At 44.4% G+C, this 26,663-nt stretch overlaps 1 protein-coding gene across 2 annotated transcripts; it reads right to left on the bottom strand.

Moving 5' to 3' along the window:
• Positions 1-1,326: 1,326 nt before the first annotated feature.
• Positions 1,327-25,371, bottom strand: bmp1a (bone morphogenetic protein 1a). Of its 2 annotated transcripts, XM_085909846.1 has the most exons (22): positions 24,906-25,371; positions 24,554-24,640; positions 24,243-24,394; positions 16,674-16,787; positions 15,938-16,057; positions 15,709-15,826; positions 14,355-14,533; positions 14,090-14,195; positions 9,284-9,408; positions 7,773-7,888; positions 7,534-7,636; positions 7,143-7,259; positions 6,654-6,796; positions 6,385-6,580; positions 5,135-5,260; positions 4,743-4,903; positions 4,462-4,642; positions 4,102-4,227; positions 3,892-4,019; positions 3,612-3,825; positions 3,272-3,522; positions 1,327-2,469 (listed from the first exon to the last, which is right to left on the bottom strand). In XM_085909846.1, the coding sequence occupies exons 3-22, from the start codon at positions 24,385-24,387 to the stop codon at positions 2,335-2,337; spliced, it is 2,904 nt and encodes a 967-aa protein (XP_085765972.1). In that variant the 5' UTR covers positions 24,388-24,394; positions 24,554-24,640; positions 24,906-25,371; the 3' UTR covers positions 1,327-2,334. The 2 variants fall into 2 exon arrangements, with proteins under 2 accessions (XP_085765972.1, XP_085765971.1); XM_085909845.1 differs by having other exon boundaries at positions 24,554-25,371.
• Positions 25,372-26,663: the final 1,292 nt, after the last annotated feature.

Raw genomic sequence — 26,663 nt, 5'->3', positions numbered from 1 at the left:
TTGACCATGATTTTTCCCTAATGAAGTGGCCTGTGATTAGGTACACCAAAAAATGGCGGTGTACCTAATGAAGTGTCCGAGTGACGTCACAGATCAACCAGCCAATCAGAAAGTGGGGGGTTGTTTGGGTGTGGCACTTTTCACTCTCATTTAAACTTTGACCATGATTTTTCCCTAATGAAGTGGCCTGTGATTAGGTACACCTGAAAATGGCGGTGTACCTAATGGAGTGTCCGAATGACGTCACAGATCAAACAGCCAATCAGAAAGTGGGGGTGAGGGCGGGTGTGGCACTTTTCACTTTCATTTAAGCTTTCACCATGATTTGTCCCTAATGAAGTGGCCTGTTATTAGGTACACCTGAAAATGGCGATGTACCTAATGGACTGTCCAAGTGACGTCACAGATCAAACAGCCAATCAGAAAGTGGGGGTGAGGGCGGGTGTGGCACTTTTCACTTTCATTTAAGCTTTGACCATGATTTGTCCCTAATGAAGTGGCCTGTTATTAGGTACACCTGAAAATGGCGGCGTACCTAATGGAGTGTCCGAGTGACGTCACCGATCAAACAGCCAATCAGAAAGTGGGGGTGAGGGTGGGTGTGGCACTTTTCACCTTCATTTAAGCTTTGACCATTATTTTTTATTTGATTTTTAAAAAAACCAATTTTAATCGTTGAACGATTGTTTGAACTAATCTCTTGAGTGAACTGATTCTAAAGATTCAGTTCACTTGAAAGAACTGGAATGCACATTAGTGACGGACAAAATTTACCAGGGGGAAAGGGATGACGTCAGTTCCTCCCCAGTCATGAACCTCACAGAACGTCATTGCCCTAACCCTAAGATATAACCCTTGTTTAACCCAAGTCTTAGTTTAAAAGTGCACTTTCAGACCCTGAACCACATTTGTAGCCTATTTCTTTAAACCCGAATCCCATTTCTCAACCCAAGTTTGTGGCTCCATATTGCCCTAACCCTAAAAGGTTGGCAATTTCCCCTAAAATTTGTAAAGTTGAGTGCATGCAATATTCGGTCGGGCATGTACAACCAGCAAATTTGCATTTTGTTTTATTAATGTTTTTGTTGTTGCTGGTAAATTCTTGCTAAACAGTATATTCAACATAGACCAATGACTATACATAAGAAGGCAATTAAAGGGTTATGTGTTCACCGTTTACATAAATTTATGTAACGACTACAATAAATAAGCAGGCTCATTTGGCTCGTGAGAAATACTTCATTGGAGCAAAAAAAAAAAAAAAAGAAAAAAAAGAAAAGCAAATTCCTTTTTTTCCCCACCTGGAAAAGTGTAAAAACACAGACACATAAGTCATATCTTTATTACCCCACGTCACAGGGCACACACAATGTTCAAGTATGCCTGAGGAACTAAAATGGGAGAAAAAAAACAGAACAATTTTGAGTTTGAATAAGAGAGAGATAAAATGCATTTAAAAATAAGTGAACTGGCATTGCATTTCACAAAAATCCATCGACGCTCAATGATTTTGGAACAATTCACTGTAAAGTGCTAAATGGTTTGAGCTGAGAAAAAAAAAAAAAAAAAAGAAAGAGCACATGTTCCCTTTGAAAGATCACGCACGCGTACACACTTTACACATCATGGAGGTACAGTAATGACCAACCAGAAGACCATGGACCACATTTCATTGATTAGTCCTTTAATAAGAAAACTGCTTCCTTATGTTCCTCGGTTAATACTAACAAGTGAGAGTGTGGCCGTCGCGTCGCCCGTTACACAGAATGCTGCTGCAGTTGTTCCCCGTGCACACGCCAAGGCCTACATCTCCCGCTCGAGTCCTTTGTGATGATGAGAATGAGGATGGATGAGGATGATGATGAGGGTGGTCTGGTGCGGCGTGACAAGAGCAAGGATTGATGCCCGCCGTTTCCTACAGATCCTGAGAATCCACTGGTTTCCTTGTTGTGCCATGTTAGGAGGCACCTTTAAAAAAAGAAAGAAAAAAAAAAAACACTCGAAAAAAAAAAAAGAATCAGAATGAACCAGAATGGGAGAGGAGGGGTCAGGTCAATAAACGCCCCCACTGCCGTGGCTGTCCGCCGAAGCCCGATCCTAAGCGTAAAAAGGTAAAAAGAAGGTGTACTGCAGAATGGCTTTTACTCCTCACAGTCTGCGGGGGGAGCTGGAGCCCCTGGGAGCTGAGGTGCGCTTGGTGGCGCTCTTGCGGCTCTTCTGTCGCATCTGATTGGCGTTGGTGGCCGAAGGTTTCCGAGCGGTAGGCGGGAGCCTCCCTTTGGGGCCCCTCCGGGTGGCCCTCTGCCCCGCACGGCCCCTTGCGGCCCCCACTCGTCACTTGCGCGAATGCAGCGTATCCTGGAACTTGGTGCTGGTGTAGCGCACGTGGAATCCTTTCTTGTTGATGGTGTCGTCCGAACGGAACTTGATCACGATGGAGTCGCCGGCCGAGTAGATCTCCTCGGGTGGCTGTCACAGATAAACATTCAAGAGTGTCAAATTGACGGAAAGCCTTTAACTTTGTATTCCTTTCTTTTGGGGGAATTTAAGATCTTCTATCTTATAAAAGGAACCTTCATCGGTGTATCGTTCCATCAGCTTGGGTGGCGCTGAGGTTTTAGCGCTCTTTGTGCCAATTAGTCATTGCTTAACATCGTAAAAGACATCGAACTGCCTTCTCATTCGGTGCCGGACGATTACATCACACCGATAAGTGTCACGAGCGACACTCCCAAGCCCGGAGGAGCACTTGGAAGGATACTGGGAATATTTTTGCTTTCCCACATTAATAATGAATTAGTCATCGTGTTTGACCTTTTGTGGCCCTCCCGCAGTATAGCGCACATTTTAAAGTGATGCTTTTGATGTTTTTTGAGTTAATTTTCATCATATTTTGTATTATCTTGTATTATCTGAATGTCAGTTATTTTTTCTTTTTTTTTTACAAAATCAATTTACATTTAAATGTATTTCAAATGTGCAGGAAGGGTAAATAGTTCTCAAAAATAGATTTTTTTTTTAACAATATTTGGCAGATTTTCACCAATCACAGCTGCGTCTGGAACATACCCCAGCAATAAATGGAGCTTCACTCTATTAACGTTGCTCAAAAGGAAACTTGATCCTTTTCCAAAGCGCTCTGCCAGGTCAGTCTACATGACAAGTCAAGTGAGCTGTTGCTGAATTGTGGATTTCATCAAATGGTGGCAATTGATGAGGGAGATATATTGGTAAAAATCCGCGCTAGATAAAGAAAAAAATCTTTGCTTACTCCTGAGCCACAGTAACGTCCCAACCGCGGAGACTTGGTGTCAGCCCCGTCAAAGAGCTCCATGTAGTCGTAGCCGCAGTCGGCCTCCTCCTCGATCTCAAAGGTCTGGAAGATGAGCTCCACGCCGTAGCCTTTCTCGGCCGAGATCACCCACTGGCAGTCGGAGGCTCCGGGGTAGTTGTTGTCCCCGAACTGGGCGTGCGAGAACAGGTCCTTGGTCTTCACCTCAGCCTTCAGGCGACCGCCGCACTCTGCGCGTGGAAGAAAAATCAAGTTGAACTGACAGACCGGAGAACTCAACTAACTTTTGGTGATGCAAAGAGAGCATTAGGTCTTGTACCTGCAGAGTGGGATGCCTCAAAGCCTTTCTTCTGCACGGAGTTGTCGGAGTAAAAGCGGATGAAGAGTTTACTGCCGCTGGACGTGATGGGCTGCGGCTTCTTTGTGCTGCAATAGCGACCGATGCTTTGAGCTTTGCCGTCTTTCCCGTCGTAGATTTCCACGTGGTCGTAAGCGCACTCCGGGTGAGCCTCCATGTCGATCTCGTTGAAAGCCTACGACGGAGGAGGATTGATGAAGACAATAATAACTTGACGCTTTCAGAACGACACGCCGCTTACGATTTTGATGCGGTGGCCGGGCGTGGTGGTGAGCGACCAGGTGCACGCCTTCTTGCTGGGATATTTATCGGGCCAGTTGGGACTGGTGATGGTACCGCTCACACTGGTCACTGTGTGATTGCAGCCAGCTACAAAAAAACAATACCAGTTAAGCGCCGGAACGAAATCATCATCAACTGGAGTCGGCGGCGGACATTTTGATGGCTTTACCCTCTTTGCAGTCGTGCTTGTTCTCATGCAGCACAAAGCCGCTCCTGCACTGGCAGCTGTAGCTTCCGAAGGTGTTGACGCATTCGTGCTGACAGCCGCCGTTCTCCTTGGAGCACTCGTCTTTGTCTGAGGACAGGCAACAGTCAGGGGCAATGAGTGGCGGTTCCATCAATGGTGTCAAACCTAAGGCTCGCGTATCAAATTATGGCCCTGGACGTCATTGTAGCTGTCTGGAAAACTGGCCGTAAAAAATACCGAACAAAATGTGCAATGACGTCGGTATATACAAAAGACAAGCAGGTCTAACGTTCCTTAACTTGCCGTTCTAATCGGCCCCGAGTTTGGGTGAAATAAACAGACCTGAGAAAAACTGCGCTTTAAAGCCTTTTTTGGACACGGTGTTGTCGGACTTGAACTCGATGCGCATGTTGTTGTACTGAGAGGTGATGGCTTCGGGTTTCTCGGCGCCGCAGAACTTCCCGTGTAGCCTGGAATCTGCCGACAGTCCGCTGCGCACCTCTACGTAGTCGTACTTGCAAACCTGAGCACGGATACGAGGCCAGATGAAGTCGCCGCCGTCTCTTTGGCGGTGGCATCGATATACGGCCAAGAAAAACAGAACAAAGCCACCCAACGCTCACGTCAGTGCCCTCGGCCTCAAAGACGTCAAAGAGCAGAGTGATGCGGTACTGCGTGGGGGCCACCAGCTGCCAGATGCAGTTCTTGTTAGGGGGGTACTCTCTGGGCCAACCGGGGCTGGTGATGGAACCATTCAGCTTGGTGATGAAGCCTCCGCAGGCAGCTGCACACACATACACACAAAAAAAAAGGGCATGACTTTGATGCAAAACATCCATTCGGCATTCAACCTGCCAAGGGTGGTTTAAGGAAAGCTCAGGATGAATGACGTAACGTAGCATTTTGCTACAGCTGCTACGCCCTAACTTAGCTGTTCAGAGTTAAGATGAAGCGACGTTCAAGGTAAAGACGGAACGGAGGCAGACACGGGATTCAAGTTTAGCATCCAACATACCCTCACAGCTGCGCTTGTCGGCAGCCAGCTCGTAGCCCGGGTCGCAGGCGCACTTGTAGCTGCCCAGCGTGTTGACACAGCGTTGCTCGCAGCGACCGTTGTCTGGCTTGGAGCACTCATCCATCTCTGAAACACAAAGATATGTTGGGAGCCTTTTGGCTGGGCCTCTTGCTTCCATGGGGCTGTACTCCAGACATGCTCCAAACAAGAAGGTTCACACACATACACACGCCGGTGGCGCAATAACACGGTGGAAGCGCCAAACTCAAATGTCTTACTGCTGAGCCGTGACTTGACCTTGAAATGGAGTGAAATTCAAATTATAATCCTCCACTCCTCCAAAAAACATGATTGTCGGGAGATTGTAAAGCTAGCATCAAGGAGCTAACTTTGTTATAGCTGCTAGCACAACTGGCTAGCTTAATGATTTCCAAGAGAAATGATGAGGTTCAATTACAAAGTTTCACATAATGGATTGAAAATATATTTGCCATGACAAACAGAATAATAACAGGTTTTTCCACAACAACCATCATCATCATCATCTCAGGACTTTTTGGGTGTTTATGTTTTTGATTGTAAAATGTGTCTTGGCTCAATAAAGGTCTGGAAACACTTGGCGAGCCTGTCACCACTTGTTATGAAAACAAGAGGGTTTGATTGATTTCAATATTTTTCATGACATCACCATTTCGCTTCTTTTTTTTTTTTTTTCTTTTGTGACAGCTAATGTTAATGAAAAAAAAAAGAGGGACATCTGTCATGTGGTTGATTAAAGTTGAGGAGAGTATTTTACGAGTGTTTTACTGCTCTCATGAATGAAAACTTTTGCGATGAATGAATTTTATTTCAACTGCCTGCAGCGAAAATGTATTTGTTTGAAGGGTCCTCGACACAGATACACACAAAAGTGCCATCTGGAGAGTTTGGGGAAAAAGAATTGGACGCATAAAAAAAAGATTGAAGAACCCATGCCTGAAAAAGAACTGGAATTTTGGAATAGAAACAAATATATTGTGACAGTCTATTTCCTGCTGCTTGTTTGCTTCTTTTTAAAATTCAACTCAAAATATTGCTCAGACAGGAAAAAAAAAGATGACGTGATCTCCAACTTCAAATATCTCCAATGTGGGAAACGGGTTTGACCTTTCAGGTTCCACTGTGCTTTCGAGCGCTAATGTCAAACACATTACTTCTTAAACACACATGCTGAAAATTCCCTCCGGCGTTCGTAACCTTTCAACTCTGACCTTTGAAGAAGTTGGCTGCAAAGCCGGCCTTGTGTACGGAGCCATCTGAAACAAATTTCAACCACAGTTGGTTGGAGCTGGTTTTGATGTCATCTGGTTTGTCATAGCCGCAGAAGCGGCCCAGCAGGGGGCTGTTCTCCGAGTTGCCGTCACGGAGCTCCAGGTAGTCGTAGGCGCAACTGTCGTGTTTCTCCACCTGCGTGACAGAAGCTTTGTTTTTCGGGGTCGGGCCGTGAAGGAAAACCGGGTTTGCCGGGGCGTGGCCTTACTTCAAAGGACTGGAAGGTGAAGCCGACGTGGTAGCCCTGAGCCACGGTAACCTTCCATACGCATGATTTGTTAGGTTTGTAGTCATCGGGGAAGTTGGGGGACTGGATCTGCCCGCTGTCCTGCAACTCCCCACCACAGATGGCTGCACGTGACAGAAAGAAGAAACAAATTCAAACTCGCTTAATAGCAAAATGATTAAGACGAGAAAAAGCGTACACACTGATCGGATTTTCGCAATGCGGATTAGCTCAAATGCCTCGCTCGCACTTACACGCTGTGTGACTAACACACACACAAGCTTCTGCACGATCTGGAAACAATAGATCCGATTCTGAGGGCTGGCCAAAATCTGATTAAAGTAGCTGACACATCAGCAGCGCGGGTGCCAAAAAAAAAAGGAGGATATTAGCGCAGCTTGGAGGCCAACGTGCGAGGTCGCTCAGTTGAGCGACATCGCCGAGGCGGGGAAGTGGCGATTCGGCGCTTACCCTCATAAACGGCGGAGAAACCTTTGCCCACCCAGTTGCTGCTGCTGCGGAATTCGATCCACAGTCGGCTGTTGGTGGAGATGATCGGCTCGGGTAGCTTGTCGCCGCAGAATCGACCTGGATCACAGATGGGAGGGGTTAAGTGTCGGGAAGGTCCTGCGTTTATATTTTACGATCACTATTGATGCAAACAGTGCTCAGACAATTTTTTATTTTTTTTTGGAAACTAATCCAAACCATTCCGAGGCCCGGTTCCCATTAGTGCGGGACGTTGCCAAACGAGTGACATCAGATTTAGTCCGAGAGTCACATCAAAACGTTTTTATAGCAATCACTCCCATGAAAGGAAAAAAAAAATGTCATTGAGCAGTTGAAAAGTACTTGGAATGACCTGTGAGAGGCGCCTTCCTCCAAAATCCGTCCCGGATTTCCACATGGTCATACCAGCACAGATGACTTCTGTATAGATCCATGGAAGTGAAGTTCAGAATGATCTTTGAAAAACAAAAAAAAAACAAGAGGGGTGATTATTGACAGAAAATGGGAACAAAGGTCACAGGGCAATTTCATGTCAGAAGAGAGAGCCGTGTTTGTTTTGGCCCGTTTGTCCGTCCGTCACCGCCGGCTCACCTTTTCTCCCGGCGTGACGGATATTCTCCAGATGCAGTGCATGTAAGCCGAGTATCCGTTGGGGAAACCCGGAGAGGAAAAATTGCCGTTGCTATCCTGCAGACTGTCCCCGCATTCTGCCGGGAGAGACAAACACACAAGGAGCCGCGCGTTAAGACCCGAGCCGTGCCCAACGGGCGAATCGGTGCCATGTTGAAACAGCTCGGCCGTCACTCCAAATTAGACAGGCCGACACCTGCACGGGAAGCACAAGCGTTTAAAATCGACAGCTTGAAAGGCACTGACGTTTGTCTGATTCACACATTTATGAAAAATGTCACAGCGCCAGGGTTCATATGATCGTTTCACAATCAGGAAGGAGAAACCAAAATGAATACATTTGAAATGAACCCTAAGATTTCCTGTACAATAAAAAAAAAAAAAAAAAAAAAAAATCACCACATTAACAGTAAGTTCATTTCATTTGAAAAGTTTTTTTTTTTTTTTTCTATATTTTGAGTTATTTTGTTTCCTAGGTCCATTCTCTCGACGCATCCTCTGAAAATAAAGCCGGGGCTCTATAAATAACCCAATCCCTGTAGAGGATGTGATACATTATGTACGTGATGGCACAATTAAATATGTAAAGACTGGCGCCACAAGACAAAAAGGGAAGGCTCAAGATGTGTTTAATGAGATAAGAAGATTTGAGATCCCTGCTTCTTATTTTAACTGGTTTTCACTTAGCGGGAGGTAACAAAAACATCTCCCCAATTGTTTACCTTTTTGCTCCAAGTAGCGCAACTAGCAAACCCCCAGATAAGTCGTGGGTAAGAATACGAAAGGGGGAAAAAAAATAAATAAAAATGTTTTCACGTAGGGTTTGACATCTATTTCCGAGAACGCGGCTTGAAAGAGACATCCGTGGCCGTGGAAGGTTTTAGTCAGTTTCCGGGACCACATCACCGCTGCCACATCACAAGGGGGTTTCTTCCTCCAAGACGCTCATGGAGGGAGATGACGTCGCTCAAACGCAGATGTATATGTGGAGGTTCAGCAGAAGCCTCAGCAGCTGGTTCGACTTTGCGGCCCATGGCCATCGTGTTTGACAACTCAGCTATCCTGACCTGACCTGTAATTAACTTTGCATGACATCCAATCTCGTCAGCGCGGGTCTGTTCCCGATGTACCGACGCCGACGCGATCGATTGTGTTTACGCCGCGCAGCCTAAACAAAAAGCGGCCAGCTTATGTAAGCCCCGCTGGCTACGTAGACATTGTCCTCTCTTGACCGCCGTGTATCTGCGATGACTTCCTGTTGCCGGGTAATGTTTACACTCCTCGGGATGCTGTAGCCCAGCGGCCGCACCACATCAAAAAGTAGACCATTGGCTATTCCCACCCAGTAGGAGATGCATGGAGGAGAAAGCACCGCAGGACAACTGCAGATCTCTCACGCATGTGCAAAAATAGACAAGGGGAGAGGAAAAAAAAAAATCCAGAGCAGACAGGATCTGCCGTTTTGGTCTTACTGGAGCATTTGTAGAGTTTGCGTGCCTGCGCGATATCCCCTTTGCTAAGTCTGGTTCTCTGGCCAATGGGTGGTCGCACACCATTCACATCGTAGCGCGGCAGGATGGTGTCCAGGAAGATGCCCCTGTCGTGCACAGAGAGGGAGATGGACGTGAGTACCACATGACCCTTGAGAGCCTGTTCCAACCAAATTTGGGATTCCGGATGAAAACAAAAATGCACGTTGTATATAATATGCTCAAAGCCTGCTCGGTTTTAATCCGGTTCCAACATGAGAGTGCTTAACGACTAGCAAATGTTCTTGCGAACCCGGTGACCCCCGACTCCACTATTCTATCCGTGTCTTGAAAGCAATGTAAATATGAACAATAATAGCTTGTCATTTAATCCAACTGAAATTTTAGTATGGCTTTATCTTGTGTACATGTGTTGCTGCACCATTTGTGTTTAAACAGCCATTCAAAGAACACCACCGTAGATGCTACTAGTGGTGGTGTTTCCCACTATCCATTAGCATGTAAAAGCAAAATTGTCTCTTTTTTTTATTTTTTTTATATACAGTAGTCTCTTATTTTAATATTTCTTTGCTGCTGCTTCTCGTATAGTATCTAAAAAAAACTGGGCACTTATCGCAAGGCACAACTGTATTTGCTGAAACACAAAATAACAAAATTTAAGTAATACATTTTATATAAATATTTGTATAAAAATATTATATGTATATACATATATATATATATATAATATATTTAATATATATTTTATTATATTTCTTATTATATTTAAGATTTTTTTTACTCTATTTTAAATGAATATATAAATTTTAGCCAAGCACGCCCCACTATTTTTTTTCACCTTACTCATTTGTTCATGACAAATGGACCAGTAATGACATTCCTGGCTTACGCATCAGAAGTCACTATTGACCTGAATCAACATGCACAGCCACACCCATAATCCATTAATTGCGCACACCAAAAGTGTGTCAAAAATGCAAACCGCTGAGGGACTTTCCTCATATAAAACATTTTAATTGCACCCGGGACCGTTGGGCATATTAACCTGACATTGTGCTCGACCTCTTTATAGGAGCGGTGGCCATACGTCATATTTAGAAGTCTAAAATGACAGAAATGCTTTTCAAAAGGTCAGATGCAGAATATGTGAGGCCAGGAGAGAAGAGTGAGTCTCAAAAGACTCTTTTCTCACTGCTGTCTCACTTGACACTTTGCTCGTTTCTCATCTCTATTTTTCTTGGAGTATTGGCGAGCAGCGGGCTGGTTCCCTGGTGGTTCCCATGGTGACGTGCCTATCAATGCCAGGCATGTGCAAACACTGCAGCCTGAGCTAACAGTTTGGACTGTTCCTGCTTGCTTGTCTCTCTTTGAGCCTCCACAAGTCCGTATGCTGGTTCTGTGGAGGGGGAAAAAAAAAAAAAAAAAAAAAATCCACTCTCGCCTGTGTTAGAGGAGACAAAGGACACACTGGCAGGTCTCTATTTGAGTTGGCAGTGCTTCACGGGTTGATTCGGGGAAAAAAAAAACTTTTTGGAGCAAAGAACTTCATCTTAACCGTGGCACGAAGCTGTACTTGTCTTAAGAAGACAGCGAGACATGAAGAGGAACCGTGAAATCTCGCAAACAACGGTCAGCCCGGTTTCCCACGGTGATTTAGCGTACAACAAGCTAATATAGGATTAACACGGACAGATACTGGCACAGGTGAATCAACCAATCGGCACGCAGAGAAATACGCTTGGAATGACTTGTGAAAAGCTAACAGTCTTCAAATAGAACTGTGCGAAACATTCCTTAGCCGTGGCATGTCTTTACCGATCAACACAAATCCGCAAAGGAGGCCAGAATCAGTGCTGAAGTGAAAGCAGGTCAAGGGAGATTATCAGCCTAACATGCTTGAGGGCCATTGTGTCGAAAATTGCCACGGAATTTTGGAGATGGTGAAGTTAAATCCACATCTTGACCTAGTGATGTTTGAGTATTCTGAAGAAAGTCTTAGCGACTCATCAGCTGCAGAAGGTTTTCTTCAGGTCAACAAAAGGTCCCTCAGTTGTCTTTTTTTTCCCCACCTTGGGCAATTTTGGGGAGGAGCAAAATGTATCTGCAAAAATTGGCAAAAATAAAATGATTTAATAAAAAAAAACTGATTAATGAATAATTAATAAATATATTGTTAAGGAATTAATAATGAATTATTTTACTGTTTAATTTGATTTGTGTGCGGCACTTTACAGCACTACGTTTCAGCCGCGGTTGTTTTTTAATTGCTCTATAAAAACCTATAAATAAGGTTTCTCATTTTTCCCCTTGTAGGGGTTTTTTGAGTTTTTCCTTGCCCTTTTGGGAGCCTAAGATCAGGGGATGCTTTGAGAATTATTGTCAATTGATTGTCTATGTGAAGCCCTTTGAGACTGCTTGTGATTTAGGGCTATACAAATAAACTTGACTTGACTTGACTATAAATAAAAAAGTCGAGCTCATTACTGCTTAATATATCCTAAATTGTGACGATAAAATGAGTTTTCTGGAAAGCGCGTGTCGTAATGTTACAAACTTGGATTTGCTTTGAACTTGGTTGAGGTTGAATTTATTAGCGCGGCACAGACAGTCTAAAAGTGTGGGCACGCTCCTTGGCTTCACACGTCGCTTTGTGGACCGCGAGCGGGATATTTTGGCCGTGGTGCTTTGCGTCCAGTCTGGAGAGGAGTAAGCGGCGAATCTGACACACAGACAGGACGCCATGGTGGCGACTCAGCAGTCACAGGGCAGGCAGGCCAAAAGCCAAAACGCTCAAAACTCTTTTACTGTCAACTTCACTGCAATTATAAAGAGTGCAATTAAAAAAAAAATATATATATATATTTTTTTAAATGCTTCTAATGAGAAGTAATTTTGTCAATTAAAAGTAATTGATTTGGAAATTTTACATGCTGACATATTTACAGGGTAACTCAATCTAATTATACAAAATGATGTCTGGTGTATAATAGAGGATGTCTGTATAAAATCTTCTATCCTATACCATTTTTTAAAAAAATTTTTATGAAGTCTAGACCGTGAAAACAAACGCGACTACAGCGAATTTCACATCTATACTAAGTGGAGCGCATTCCTGACCTATACACACGGAAAGACGGGCAGCTCTGAGCGTTGGCTTGCATCCAGCCGCGGCACGCTGTTTGTTTAGACAAAGATTCTCTCTCTGCTTCCTGGAATCTGTTTGCTCGCAAAGAGCAGAGCAGCTGATTGGAGAGCGGCCGCGTACGCCGGGAGACTAACACAAGGAACTGGAGAGACATTGTGGCTCTTGGAGGACAAAAGAGCGCCTAACAGCTGGTTCTCATATCAGACCCGGCCGGCCGGCCGGCCGGTAGTGATGATAGTCCGGGCTCTCTCGTTTAGTTATTTCGAGTGGTGCGTGTGTGAGCAGATATCAAATTACAGCCGTGTCAAAGCCTCTTTGCTTTAGGTAGAAGCCGGCGTCGTTTGAAATAACTGTTGACTGCAGCTGTAGCCCCGTTTCCTGTTTGGCTAGGCAAGAGAGGCACAGAGGAAAAGAAAAAGTCTACACACCCCTGTTCAAAAGGATCAAGGGAAATCATGTCAAAACTTGGCGCCACCATTTGTGTCACCAAAAACGTTGAAAACACAGTTGAGGGAAAAAAAAATCAAATCATGGAAAGGGATTGTAAACGCACACCTGATAAACTTGAATTCAAGTTCAGCTGTTGGTGAAGACGTCTTACTTTTCTGACCGCAACAGATGACCAAACAGCCACATGTGACTCATCTTCCTCCTACAGATGGCTATTTTGGCTCTACAGTTAGTCGGCCAAATCTTGAGGTTTTTGTTTTTTTTAGGTGGTATGTGCTTTAAAATGTTTGCGAACGTCCCGTTTTCCATTCCCTATGACTTGAATGAAATAAGCACGGGTGTTAAATGAGTCGAGAGCCCCCGCATTCTGTTAGCGATCATTAAAACCTCTTCAAAAAAGCCTTTGGTCGGCTAACGAGGTGAAGGAGCCATTTTTACGAGCCACCGCACGTAGCCCCGAAAATGGCGCGTCGACATTTTGCCGCGATAAAGCGAGGCCACGCTTGCCGTTGCTGCTTTATGAGCTCTGCCGCCACAAAAGTGGCAGTAAAGCGGACGAGCGGCCTTAATTTGAACAAGCTGTGGCGAGCGGCTTTCACATCCCTAATATATAGCTACCCAAACTTTTACTTGAAAGGGAAACGTCACTCGGCTCGGGCAGCTCGATATGGAAACGCTTGATTGTTTTTAAAATGTCTGTCGCCAATGAAGGGTTATCGACTTTTCTGTTTTCTATCAGACCATAAAGAAGAACGGGGGAAAAAAAACGCCACATTGATTTTGTTCTCTGAATAAAGATAAAGTATAACGACTTTTGGCATCTCTAAAAAAGGCGCAGATGTTTAAATATTTCACACGTCACATTAGTTAAGTGCCGTGCCGGAGCCTTTCGCCAAAGTAAAATGGCAATGAGAGGAGAGGGGAACTATCAATCTCTAAAAACAAAGCACCCAAAAAAAGCTTTCTAAGCTAATTCAAAAGCACTGGGGAAATAATCCACACAAACTTGATATTATTTTTTAGTGTGTGGCTGGCTGCTTTCAATGTTAAAAATTGCAGACATGGATGAATTTACAGACAGGCAGCCGATGCGCACCGACGGGGAACAAGATGACGGGTTGCGTGACTTGACCAAAGAGCAGTTTTGATGTCAGGCGGAAGGAACCGAGTGCAGCCTTGGCTTTGGCTCCTACCTGGAGAATGTATTCCGGGCATAGTGCATGATACTGTCGAAATCGTAGACCTCGCCTAAGGAATCCACCTCCCCGGGCTCCATTTTCAAAAAGTTGTACTCCTGACCTGTGAACGGGCAAAAGAAATTCGGTTGAAGCGGACACATCATTAGGTACACCTGCCTCATCATAAAAACAAACGAGTAAGGTGAAGATATATCTATATTTTTTTATAAACTATATTTAATGATTGTGCTTACAGTCTGCAGATGTTTTTGCAACATACCTGGCTGAATATTGTCTCTGATAATGCTGACGTGTTCGTCTCGATCGGGCCGGGTGTGTTCGTGCCAAAAGCCGATCACGTGGCCCAGCTCGTGCGCTACGATACCAAACTTGTCGCAGTTCTTTCCAATGGATATCGCCTGGGGGCCTCCTCCGCGCCGGCCCACGTAGGAGCAGCACCTGCCGATCACACACAGGGGCTAAAAACGGGTCCGGCAACCTTCGAAATGAAAGCAATCAAAAAGGAGATATGAAATCCATCATAACCTTTCCTCGACTTAATCGGGGAGAAATGTACAGAGCTTTGACATTCATTCATTTCGGTTCCCTTTCGGCGTGACATTAAAAAGATGGGCGGGCGCACACACGGCGGCCCCGCGAGCCAGACGCCGCTCTCTAATTAGCACAAGGCCAGTCAGCCAGTCAGCCAGCCAGCCAACCAGCCAGCCAGCCAGCCAGCCAGCCAGCCAGGCTCTCCTGAGACACTCCTTGAACTTTGCAAAGGACGGAGGGGGGGCCTGCTCAATATGCGCCACCAGAGTCAGGCATTCCCGCTGCTAACCGCTGCCGCCCGCGTGGATAATGCCATCCCTGTTGCACACGGCCAGCCGGGGCAGGTTACCCAGCTAAAAATGGCGAGCGGCGGTTGACTGGAAACAAATTGCGTCCGCTTTTCGCTTCCCGTGGTAGTTGTGTTGTAATGCTATGCGAGTTTCACTAGTTCTTTGACCAAGCACTGTTTTAAATGTGGTGTGTGTCTTTAAAGAAAAAAGAACAATAATAAAATATAGATATGTTTTATATATGGTAAGTAGATTTTCTGTTTCATTAAAAAAAAATAAACCTTCATCTGAGTTTTACTCGTACTTCAAATTTTGCCTCGCAACACTTTGAAAACAAAAACACCAACGGACATCCCGTAACCTGGAAATGAATAAATCAAGGTACTACTGTCGTCCAAAAATAAAAGGCCCCTATTCAATGAGCTTGTGAATGGTTTCTTGGCAACAACAAACTTCCCGTTAGGTTTAAAAGGAAAACGCTGAGTGGGCACTGTGAAGGTCAATAAAACGGAGTAAACGGGGCCGAGCGGAGGCTACGGAAGTTTCCCTGCCGGGTGCAGCGGTGTGCAACATGCGTGACACGACAGCGTGGCGGTGACTGATGCGCCGTGATGAACAGCCTTCCCGGCGGCCATTACGAGTCTGAAATAACAGCTCACACAGAGACCGGGAACAGAGGAACAATGGTGAAAAGGCTGCCCAGCAGAGAGCGGGGAAAAGCACATGGGCGTTCAATCAGAAGAAGACCGAGCGAATCGGGGCGGAGCTACGGACCCGACCCCGTCGACTCACCCGCACGGTCGGTAGGTGAAGACAATGTAGCTTTCCTGCATCGTCCTCTCGATGAAGGTCACACAGGTGTGCTTCTCCCAGTGCCGCATGGCTTGACGGAATGTCGCTCGTTGGCTGCCTGGATGGGAAGAGACAGTTGGTGATGGACATGTTGGTTCCGTACATGTCCAGATATATATACAAACTTTAAAAGCAAGCGAGATGATTTGGGTAAGAAGGTTGAGCTTACCGGTGAAATTACCACTGATGACAAATGGAATGACACCGTCAGGCCAAACACGCTCCGGTCTGGACGTGGCGGCCCGTTTCCTACGGTGAGAGCTTCGTCTGTTTTGGCTATTCGGAGACCCTGAAGAGACACAAAGCAATATTGAAACAGATGGGGGGTGGGAAAAAAACATAAAGCCTACATCTATTTTTTTATGTTTTGCACTTACAAATAGCATTATTAGTATTATACGCTAACTTGAACCTGATATGTTTAAAAAATGTTTGGCTCCTTCTTCCTGAACAAGACATTTGTAACATTGGTTGCTACAATCCGCTTGAATGTGTGACCTGGAAGCTTTTCAAAATTTGCTTGAATAAGAGTCGCAACAATCCAAAATGTCAATCAAGTCCCATCCTGCTGTTTTAAAGGTATTCCCAAACCTGTATCAGCACTTTTTTTAAAAGCTTGACATGGCGGCCACGACATGAACGCGCTTGTTGGAACACGCGCTACTGATAGTTTATAGAATTGTGAGTCTCCCAGCTGTTGTCCAAACACCAGTTTTCCATTTAGCAACACAATTTACCTAACAAATTACTTCTGCACATCCATCTGGAATGATGTTTGTGGCTTTAAAGCTTCAAAAGCACCATAGACGATTTTCATTAGACTCGGCAATGAATCACCCGAGAAACCGATTTGCTGTTTTTAATACAGAAATAATAGGAACTGTTTTTTTTTTTTTTTTTTTTACCTGTGTTTGTGCGATTAACAATTTGGACAGTTCTGGAGGCCAAATCTATGATTCGTCCCACTTTAAATGATTTCAGGTCTTCCTCATCCAGAGCGATGTCTCCCAGAAAGGCAGCTGAAAGAGACAAAGAAAAAAAAAATGGCACAGGTCAGATGGCTGTAAAGTAGACGTCCACATTGCGAAGTGCCTCTTGCCAGAGGCTTTTCCTGCTGCTCAGACTGAGTGGGCTGCTTGGATGGTTTGTCAACATATCAAAATAAAAAAATAAAAAAAACTTCATTGACTTCTTACTTACTGTGACACAGAACTAGAGATGTGAATGTTTGGTTCGTAGAAAGACTGCATCCAAATTATAGGATCGAAATGTAAGCAAGATATTGCAGAGTAGAGGGAAGTGGGGGCTGGGTGCTGCTTCATGAAATGAAAATAAAGTATGAACTCAGAACCCGCAAAATTAATGCAGACAAGCTGAGACTAGATTTACCAGATGACAACATACCGCCTGCTTCCATAGTCAAAAGGGAAGTCAAAAACAAGCATTTTCTTTATAAGATAATATTTATTTATGTGTCTTCACTTGCCAAAACACGGCATTCTGATTAATAATGCCTTTGTGGAATATACAGCAAAATGTAGCCGTTTTTATCCATCTCATTTGATACTTGCTGTCAACTGAAAATGACATCACGGTTGCCATAGCTTAGGTCACAACCAATCACAGCTGGGTTTCAGATAACTAGTGAGCCGTGATTGGTTGTGACCTGGAAACTGTGATGTCATCTTCAGTTGACAGGAAGTGTCAAAATGGCCGCCGCTTGAGGTGGATCAAAACTGTTGGATTTTGCTTGTTGAATTCATATTGAACAAATGAAACTTTGGACTAATTGGGCTGCAGAGAACAGATTACTAAAGAACATTTTTTGGGTTAAGTCCTCCTTCAACGAGAGCCATCAAATATGATTTGACACATCGACACCGTCTTTATGAAGTAATATGGGGCACCTTGAACATGTATTTGATTTTTAATGAGGCCAAGGAGAGGGGAAAAAATAACCACACGGTCCCACTTTACGAGGAATGTGCTTTATGGGATTCCTTACTAAATGGCCCATTTCTATGCAGGAAGGGCTCAGGGTTCTCTCCGCAGAGACAAGGCGCTCACTTGAACAAGCTTTTAACACCAGCACGTTTCCACAATTTACGGCCTGACTTGGATGCAGGCACCGGTGGGGGAAGGTGCTGGAGGTTTTGGGGGGTTTCAGCAAAAGCTGAAGGTTCTGAAGAGGAGATACCTACCCGTCTGACAAGCGAGATGAATGGAGAAGGCAGATGTGGAGAAGAAAGAAAATGACAGCCTTTTCCAGGCTTGTGAGGTGGACCAGAACCCAGAGAGTCGTTAAATGGAGAACTTAATGCCAGTTATTTAACATGATCTTATTTTTAACTTCACAGTGCCATCCCTGATGGAGACTATATTTACTGAGATGGAAGGCAGTAGCGTCAGATCTGTAAGATAAAGGAGGTTGCTAATAATAAGAATAATGACAGAACGCTGATTTCATCATTTTTGCGCCACGTTGAAAAAAATAAAATCGGGTTTTTATTTCCTTGTAGAATTATTTCGGGGGGGGGGGGGAATACTCTTCAAAAATACAATACTCTTGAAAAGTCAAGAGTAAATAAATACAAGCAAATTGTCCGCCCTGTAGGTCGAAGAAGATGAGAGGTTAATGGCAGCTATAAGCAGAGGTGTAAAAGACTGATGACAAGACGGGGCATGTACAGGGCAGGCTTGAATTCCAGAGGTCAGAAGCAATCTGATTTGAAAAGCTCACTATCAAAACTGAAGCTATCAGAGAAAACAGACATTCATGGGAGGTTCTCAGAAACGATGGTCCTGCAGAATGTTCATTTGAGAGTTCATATTTTTTTAAATTTATTACAATAGTCACAATTTAAAGGTCATTTTCTGCGTATCATTTGTACCAGTTATACAACGGAATGTCTTTGCATGAATGCAGTGAAGCTATTCAATTATAAAAATGAGGAAAAAATTTTTTTTTTTACTTGAGTGCTAAGTGCTTGATGCCGACGGCATCCAATAATCTCCTGCAAACAAAGGACTGAGTGAACTATCTTGATTTCATCATAGCACACTGCAGGCAGGAGGCTTTGATTTCAACCATGTATTATTTTTTTACCCCATTTTAAACAAGTTCATTGTTGTCGCATTCCCGCACCACGTTTTCCAAGAACCTATTCTCAATTTCATCTGGATTTTTTTTATTTGATTCTGACAACCGAGTGTTTCATTCCAGTACAAAACAATCTGCTGACTGAGGACAAAGCACAAGTAGAGGACACATCCGGTCGGTCATGTGTAAGGTCACTTTGCAAGCTGTGCGGAGACACGGGCCAGCGCCCGAGCCTCCGAGGTTCACGTGGAGCCGTGCGCTGTGACCGTGGCCGAGGACCAAGCATCCAGCAGAGCGCCGGGGACGCGCTCCCTAATCCGCAATGTCATTGTTCTCGGGCAACGGCGGAGATTGAAGTGAGCAAATGAACGGCAGGGCGGCATTAGAACCCCCCCCCGTTGCAGGTTTATGGAAGGCCCGGCGGGGATTTTAAATTAATCCCTTTGTCTCCTCCTTTTAATTATCCACAGACATGATTTTGGGCATCTTTCGGTGCTGGGATTGAGGACATCCTGTGGAGAAAGGTGATAAAGCCATCCAAGTGTAAATACAGAAGAGGAGTCATGTGTGACGTTGGCACAGATGGCTTCCCACGTATTACTCATTAGCTAAATGACAACAGCTGGAGTTATAATTCTATAATTCTCATATCAGGCGCGATTCTTGATGGGTATTTCGAACAAAAATTGAATTCAACGACCATCGTCCTAATCCCTTTCGCATCTCTTTGGTCCTTCTCATCTTTCATCAGATTATACGGCGGATCTCCATCAAATTAATCCCATTGATTCGCGTCATGTCCAATCTGCGGTGTCAAACACACCGGGATTCCAAATAAATCCGCTCGATAGAAAAGCAGACTGTGACATCTGCCACTGAATCCACATCAACGCTAAAGCTTTTATTTCGGAGGATTGTTAAAACTGCTTCGCGGCTTGGAATGATGAAGGTTGAGAGAAGCCCAGGCGATATGTGCGGCAGGAATGCATCACAATACACTGGCACCGCCTTTCACGGCCCCGTGTTTGGTAACAAACGCTGCGTTTGAATCTGAATGGAAGCCAGCTGTGGATTGCGTTAAGGTGATTACCATCGGATGACGTTTTAGTTTTCAATCCTGCTCGGATCATTCCCAACCTATGTCACCAATAAATACAAGTGTCGACAATATCCCGTCAAATGGCATTCAAAAGTTTGGATCATTTGAGTCAGGAACAAATTCATTGACTTTACATGAGTTCCTATGCGGAAAAAGAATTTGATGTTGAACAATTTGGACGTCAACCAGCACCATAAACTATATTTTGTTCGAAATTCTTTTCACAACAGTACTTTTTATTGATCTTTGCTGGATTACTGCAATGCACTCCGATCACAAAGGTCTCCAGTTGGCTCCAAAATTTGTCTCTCTCACATAACTCTGATTTCTGTCCTCCCTCCACCGGCTGCCAGTGCACTTTCAAGTTCATTTGGAAAAATTCCTGAAATGGTCTCGCCCTGCCTTGAGAGCTGCTCCTCGGTCAAATTTGATTTTCATGTTTTTTGCGAAACAGAACTTTCTTTAGGTTGTGGTTGTTGTTTTTGTCTAGAAAGTGGAATTGGGAATAATCAAAGGCGAATGTGTTAGCAAAAGAAGATCGTGTGATTTCCTCAGCATGCGCTTTCCTAACTAGGCAATTTGAGCTCACGGTGGAAGAAGCCAACCAATTTGCTTATCCGCTCGTTTGAGAAAAGGTACACAAGGTATAATTAGACGAGAAGCTCTGACCGCGATCTCATCTGCCACCGGCGGAAACTCAAGTCATTATCTTTGCAAAAGGCTTGACGTCTCATTTACCACATCGGAGATGATGAAGAGCATCAGCGATTCAGAGCACTGCAGCTCGGAGCTTAATGACTCAAGTGAGAGCGACCCGAGCCGCAAAGGGCGAGCGGTGACGTTGTCGTCGACAATTCACACCGCATCAAGCTCATTAGCAAATTGGATTTCACAGCTCATCTCCAACCTCATCGCCTGAGCGACCCCGTTAAATGACTTATCGCCAGCTTATTTGGACTTTTTAAACATGGACAAAATGTAGCACCGGAGCTCACGCCGATATAGACGGCGGGAATGTTACATTGATTTGACAGCTCGGGGTTTTCGGAAAAGCACATCCAAGCGCCGGTGAATAGTTTGAAAGAAATCAACAGTAAATGACTGATAAGCTCCTCATTAAAGTAAACGAATTAAGAAGCCATTTAAATGCCCTACCCCCGCACCGCCACACACACTTTTTTTTTTTTTGTCGCTTAGGCTCCGCACTCAGACTAATGTAATGCAAGATTAGTTATTATTTAACTCTGACGACAAACAGATTGTTCCAACTAACACGGTTGAGGCCATGCCAATAGACCGGGGGGGGGACCTAATCACCTGAACCCTGCCGAGAGAGAAGTGGCAGGGGTCCTGTCATGTAAAAAAAACACCCAGTGTGGGCTCGCCTCTATAGGCCCCCCGCGTTCCATGAGAAAAGAAAAAGCAAGTGACGCTCCAAGGCCCCATGCTGAAGGTTAGCCGACAGAAGCCGAGGATTGGTCGAGAAGTAGAAGATTTCACGAAAAAACAAAAAAAAACGTGATAGCGAGAAATTTATTCTGAGTCAAAACGGCACAAAAGGGCTTTACTGGAACACCTGGCGGGCTTGGGGGAGGGAGGGGGTGAGTGGGTGGAGGAGTAGGGCTAATAATACGCTGCTTTCTATAGGTTGCCGCGATGGTATATGAAACGGTGGCTCCAGTAGAAAAATCGGGATTATTGTTTGTGTCGAAAAATAGAAGCGCTGGCGACGGGCGGAAACCTTCCGTCACTCTTCAGAAAAAAAAAGAAAAAAACGGTTGAGCCATTATTGTTGCATTATCTAAGACAGTAAGCCATTTGAATCGGTCAGTAGTTTGAAAAAAAAAATAATAATAACGTGCGGACTGATTCATTCTGATTTGTGAGGGGGAAAAAAAAAACCTAATTTGGGCATAATCGTGTTTTAGCCCAATGGCAGAAATCTGCAAACAAGAATATGATGTCATCGAGCTAGACATGAACTCACAAAAAGGTGGATGGGGTCAGTGAGAGGAAGTTTTTAATGGGAACATTAAACATCACTTTTTCTTTAATACGCCCCAAAAGGAAAAAATGCAGCTGTTTTTTTTTTTTTAACCAGGTTGAACGCTGACCGCAAGAGGAATGACATAAGTCAGTGTTTGTCTGGCCTGCACCTTCCAGCCCCGCTTTCCTTTGGCACAAGGTGAATGACCTACAGTCAGCGCCGGCCAGTCCGAGGAGGGAGCTAACAGAGGGCAGAAAACCAAATTTTAGAAAAGAGCAGACTCGAGGAGTGGCCCCGGCCGGCCGGCCGAGTCAGTCTGTCTGCAACCAAGATTAAACGCCAAAAGCATTTCGTCAAAATCAACTCGATAAAAAGGAAGAAGGTGGATTCAGTAGAAATGCTTTGAAGAGAATATTGATTTTAAACTGGGCTGCATTCGATATTATTTCCGTGAAAAAGAATTGTTTACAATGAGCGCAACCATTCACGCTGTGATGATTATCAGCAAGCGGAGCATGACTGCGTCTCATCTATTTTTCATTTTGAAAACAAGCGGATCTAATCTCCGTCGAGTCTTGAATGTCTCGCTGGGATCCTGCCAAGTCGGACTTCCACGGTTGGGCTTTGCAAAGAGACGCTGTTACATCAAGTCATGGCATTATTTAATACTGAAAGAAGCTCATTGGAGTTGACTAAAATTGACACCGTTTGGGGCCTGGCAGGATTTTTCTGGCCCTATGTTTATTTATGAGACCAAATAGAAAAATGAGGATTTTTTTTTTTTTCTTAAATCAGGGAAGCCAAGTTTGCTATTTATAATCATATATTTAAAAAAAAGAAAAATGCACTCTTTAGCCCTAACTTGAACGCTGTGGCCTTGTTGAAATGTAGCGTGAAGGCATTGGTGGCACTCAAGTATTGCTCCAACAAGACCACACGGGACTTGGAAGACTTTTTCGGACATTTGGGGTTAGGAAATAATATGATGCAACAAAACGAGTGTTATTTTTAGATGAGTAATTTTGTTGTGTTTTGCAGGAGGTTTCTACCAACATGTTGGAAATGAGAAACCATGATATACTATACAGTATTATTTCTTATTGAATCATAAAAACATGACATGATTGTCAATAAAAAAAAAATTGCAACAAAGAAAATGTGCAAGATTAAAAGGAGAGAGAATGCCGCCCCATTTACTGCCGGAGACTCTCTACACTTCGCTTTCTGGTCAAAAAAAAAAACACAACAGGATTTTTCCACTTGAAGAATTAAACTTCTTCCCCTCCCACACACATAAGGGAAGCAATTGCAGCAATACAGAGGTCAAATAATGAAGAAGTAGTGCAAGCAGGTGGTTGTCATGACCGTCTTCTACCTCTTAAAGCTTTCAAATAAGATGTCAAGCACATTCCTCTAATAAACAATAACATCCGCCCTGCAGTCACTCTCTGACATGACACGCAACATCAACAACTCTCCGGAACAGGACATCATGTCCCGTGAATCGATATTCGTGCGTAATCACGTAAAAAAAAAAAAAAAACTTAAAGAGTGACTCAGTAATCAGATGCAGCCTGCCTCGGTTGTGTTTACACAAAAGCTACGCTACACTCCTTTGAGCGTATGAGGTCGGAAAGGTCAGAGATGAAGACATCAGCTTGGTGATTTGATGAAAGTTGCGTCTTCTAAGCCAGCTGCCACATCAGAAATGCTTACGTGCACACATAATAACTAAGCACGTTGAGGACATTGGAGGTCGGTGTAACAGGAATACTTTCAGCAGATGGAAAAAAAAAAACCCCACAATCTCTCAAAGGGATTTTGGCAAGACGAGAGAGTTCAGAGTGCAGGAAAAAGATTATCATGACAACTCCGAAGCGTCTTGGCCAAATAATGTGAACCTAAGCAGGCCCGAATAAATGATTAGTCGTACACTGACACATCCACAAAAGGAGAAGGCATTGTTGAACTTAAGTTCCATCATCCACAATCATGATCACATTTAGAAGAGTTAAAAAAAAAAAAAAACATACTGTAGGCTGCAACTTTTTAACCAACAGAAAGTTTTGGGGGGGTGAAATACAGGCGCTCCCTTTCAATGTTTCATAAATGATTGTCTTAAATTCAAATAAATGCACACAATGTCCCTTGGAGCCTTTTCGCCAACTCCGTCTCGCACTGTCATCTCCGATCTCTACCCCCCCCTCAACAAAACATCGTGGCACGTCCACGCATACGAGGCAAATCTCAGTCCTTAAAAAAAAAAAGAAAAAAAAAATCTCACTCACCAGCTTTGCAAGGATCCTTGTAGTCGATCACCTCCGATGTGGCAGCGGGTTCCACGAAGTAGCTGGGGTCGATCGGCTCCAAATCGAGTGCCACAATCACACCGAGGCAGGGAAGGAGAAGCAAACATCTCGCCGCGAGATCCATGATTGTGCTGGGGGAGACGGCCAAATGCGAGGGATAAAGGTAAAGGAAAGGAAAGGAGAGAGGGGGACAGAAAGAGAGAGAGAGGGAAAGAGAGAGAGAGATCGGGAGAAATGGGAGGTTTTTGGGGGAAACGAGATCCCTCCGGAGGGCGGGTTTTAAATCCAACCTCTCTCCGGTGTCTTCTTGGCTCGGGGGGGGGAGTGATTCAAGTGATTGCTGTCCTCCAGCTGGAGCTTCAGGCGACTGTCGGGAACTGCTTGAGAAACTTTGATGATATGGCTGCAGATCCTCGGGGGCGGTGAAATTGTTATTGTATGCATTTGCACGGCTCTCAATCGCTTCGCTGGCCATAATAGGAATAAATGAATTGTTTCCACAAATAAAGAACACCAGTAATCATTGTGCTAGTTAACCTGCGTGTTAAAATGACAGGTGACTGTACACTTTTAGCTTGTTGCTAATTTTTTTGGGCTCAAAGATGCAAACATTTCCCCCAAAAAATAAAATAAAAGGCGAACCGTTGAAATGTTGGTTTTCATATAACGTCAATTGAAGAAATCACAGGAGAATTGCAAGGGTTGTTGACTTTTCCCGTGGCTGGGCTTTTTTTATTATTATTACGCGTGCACGAGAAAAACGGAACGTTGATGTGCACGTGTACGCACAGGAAAACAAACAACAAACAAGGTGGAAGAGGCGCGTCTTTACTGCCACCTGTCGGCTAAATACGTCATCGCTAGACGACTTAGGTACATTACACACAACAAAGGGTTGTGGTGTGGAAGGAAGGAAGGAAGGAAGGAAGGAAGGAAGGAAGGAAGGAAGGAAGGAAGGAAGGAAGGAAGGAAGGAAGGAAGGAAGGAAGGAAGGAAGGAAGGAAGGAATTCTACCCAAACATAAAGTAGAGAAGGGCATCCATCCATCCATCCAGCCATCTGTCTGTCCCCATCCATCCATCCATCCATCCATCCATCCATCCATCCATCCATCCATCCATCCATCCATCCACCCTGACTTTGATATCCATCCATCCATCCACCCACCCACCAAACCATCCATCCATTCACCCACCCACCCACCCATCCAGCCATCCATCCATCCATCCATCCACCCACCCACCCATCCATCCATCCATCCATCCATCCATCCATCCATCCATCCATCCATCCATCCCACCCAACCCATCCAACCCATCCAACCCATCCACCCATTCACAATTTAAATAACATTACTAGAGGTACCGGCGAGTACTCAAAGAGTTAATCCTCATACTGGTACCAGTTTTGAAAAGGCCCAAATGGTGCAGAGTTCATCCTATGATGTGTTTTGGAAGTCCAGTATTTGCTTACGTTCAGCGATACAGTATAGCGTTATGAGCGGGGGCCTCTATAAGATTAAAGGACAAGAGAAAACAAAGACGCTTTGAGAAATAAGAGAGCGTTGAGACGCAACCGCCTGCCGCTGTGCCAGCAGTGCCAAACAAAGCGCGCCTTATATAAGAAGGGAAGGCACACAATCTTCCGAGCCTTATCTGCGTGCGGAATTGAAGACAGGATGTCTGCTCAGATGAGTGAGTGGGCTGTATTTACGCTGCTGCTGTAAACACGCCACTTGAGCATTAGATCAAGCTTTCGTGGGAGCTTGACGGGAAAAACACAACGGATGGACGATGGGGAATAACAAATTGGGGCCGGGGCATCAGGATTTCTAGTGAGCAGGATGGGACCTATGGTTTTAAATAGGAGCAATGTCTTGTCTTATCATGAGATACAAATATGCTTCTGCTTTCATATGAAAATGAATTTGGCATTAATGTCTACTTGTATAGATTTATGATGTTCCTAGAAGCTCAAGTGAAGTTATTTGCAGGAAGAAAAAAAAAAAACCCCGAAAGCTTGTCGAAGACAGCGCCGCAGGCAGGGGCCCCTCAAGTATGTTGCTCCTATTTGGTTCTGAGGCCAATTGATCACTGGAAGGGAAGAAAATAAAAACAGCAGACATGAATTGAAAGCATCAAATATAATACAGCAAGATTGTGGACATTTTGAAGGTTCGTGTGCAGCATGAGCCTCACTCAAGTTGGATTTAGAAATAAATGGTGAAGCAAATATTCTCCATCCATACAGAAAAGTCATTTTTTTTTTTTTTTAATATCCGCATCATTCAAATAGCTTTTGACAAACAGCTCGCAACATCCAATTTAGACAAGCTCAGATAAGATTGAGCTGGAGCCATTATTTCACTTATCATAATTATGTCGTGGCTTTCCCCCGCGC

This window comes from Syngnathus leptorhynchus, chromosome 4, assembly GCF_054491065.1.
Source record: "Syngnathus leptorhynchus isolate UIUO chromosome 4, UIUO_Slep, whole genome shotgun sequence".
In the NCBI taxonomy this organism is placed as follows: domain Eukaryota; kingdom Metazoa; phylum Chordata; class Actinopteri; order Syngnathiformes; family Syngnathidae; genus Syngnathus; species Syngnathus leptorhynchus.
Note: the sequence above shows the minus strand (reverse complement) of the source record. Positions and strands in the feature narration are given on the sequence as shown.

What these genes read in the sequence shown, in the direction of transcription:
- bmp1a (XM_085909845.1), bottom strand. Translation starts at nt 24,738, where the DNA reads ATGGCCAGCGAAGCGATTGAGAGCCGTGCAAATGCATACAATAACAAT. An exon ending in CATCAGTGGTAATTTCACCG is followed by an intron (nt 15,827 to 15,937) that starts GTAAGCTCAACC and finishes CTTCCCATCCAG; the next exon opens with GCAGCCAACGAGCGACATTC. An exon ending in TTCACCTACCGACCGTGCGG is followed by an intron (nt 14,534 to 15,708) that starts GTGAGTCGACGG and finishes TGTGATCGGCAG; the next exon opens with GTGCTGCTCCTACGTGGGCC.